This window comes from Octopus bimaculoides, chromosome 26 (assembly GCF_001194135.2).
Source record: "Octopus bimaculoides isolate UCB-OBI-ISO-001 chromosome 26, ASM119413v2, whole genome shotgun sequence".
Taxonomy (NCBI): domain Eukaryota; kingdom Metazoa; phylum Mollusca; class Cephalopoda; order Octopoda; family Octopodidae; genus Octopus; species Octopus bimaculoides.
Window position 1 is genome coordinate 10,332,922 of NC_069006.1, and position 1,089 is coordinate 10,334,010.

General features: G+C 33.9%; 1 protein-coding gene across 1 annotated transcript in view; it reads left to right on the forward strand.

Moving 5' to 3' along the window:
* LOC106878080 (uncharacterized) overlaps positions 1–1,089 on the forward strand; it is a 161,693-nt gene that overhangs the window by 58,478 nt on the left and 102,126 nt on the right. Inside the window, exon 17 of the mRNA XM_052976903.1 lies at positions 600–809. Coding sequence (XP_052832863.1) covers positions 600–809 — 210 coding nt within the window. The remainder of the gene's footprint in view (positions 1–599; positions 810–1,089) is intronic.

Sequence of the window (1,089 nt, forward strand, 5' to 3'; positions counted from 1 at the left end):
TGAGGAATTATTTACATTATTTACATTTGACGGATATTTGTCCTCATCTTGTTTGTTTTTAACACGTTTCGGCTGATATACCCTCCAGCCTTCATCAGGTGTCTTGGGGAAATTTTGAACCTGAGTTCTCATTCCTAAAGTAGTTTTCGATGTTATTATTATTATTATTATTATTATTATTATTATCATTATTATTATTATTATTATTATTATTATTATTATTATTATTATTATTATTCAGGTCATTGCCTGGAATCAAACTCAGAATCTTTGGTTAGTAGCCCGTGCTCTTAACCACTACACCATATGCCCACGGGCATATAGCGTAGTGGTTAAGATTCCAAGTTCGATTTCAGGCAGTGACCTGAATAATAATAATAACAATAATAATAACATTGAAAAATACCTTAGGAATGAGAATCCAGGTTCGAAATTTCCCCAAAACACCTGATGAAGGCTGGAGGGTATATCAGCCGAAACATTGTGTTAACAACAAACAAGATGAGGACGAATATCCGTCAAACATAGATAATGTAAATAAGGATTGTTTATTCTCCATTACTGATGTTATCTTGTAAAATTCTCTTTTCAACTTCAAGATAAAACAATCAGCATTGATGTGGAATGGAGGAAAAATTTTCTAAAACCAGGAGCTACATTTCTTGTTCACCTGCACCAGACTACCTCAACCTTGATGGTAAATGTTACAGCAAAATTCTGTCTTCGAGGACGATTCCATGTGTGTCTCCCAACCGTTGAAATTCTCACTGGTGTCCAGATTGAGAAACCGGCCAGAAATTGTACCAAAGGTCAGTAGTTCTTTAATCGAAATAACTCTTCCCTTAAATCATTGGCTTTGTTCCAAAATTTGAAACCATTATTATTATTATTATTATTATTATTATTATTATTGTTATTGTTATTGTTGTTGTTGTTGTTGTTGTTGTTGTTGTTGTTGTCATATAAGGCGGCATGCTGATAGGATTGTTAGCATGCTGGATGAAATGTTTAATTGCATTTCATCTGTCTCTATAGTCTGAATTCAAATTCCACTGAAGTTGACTTTGCCTTTTTATCCCCCCCCCCCCC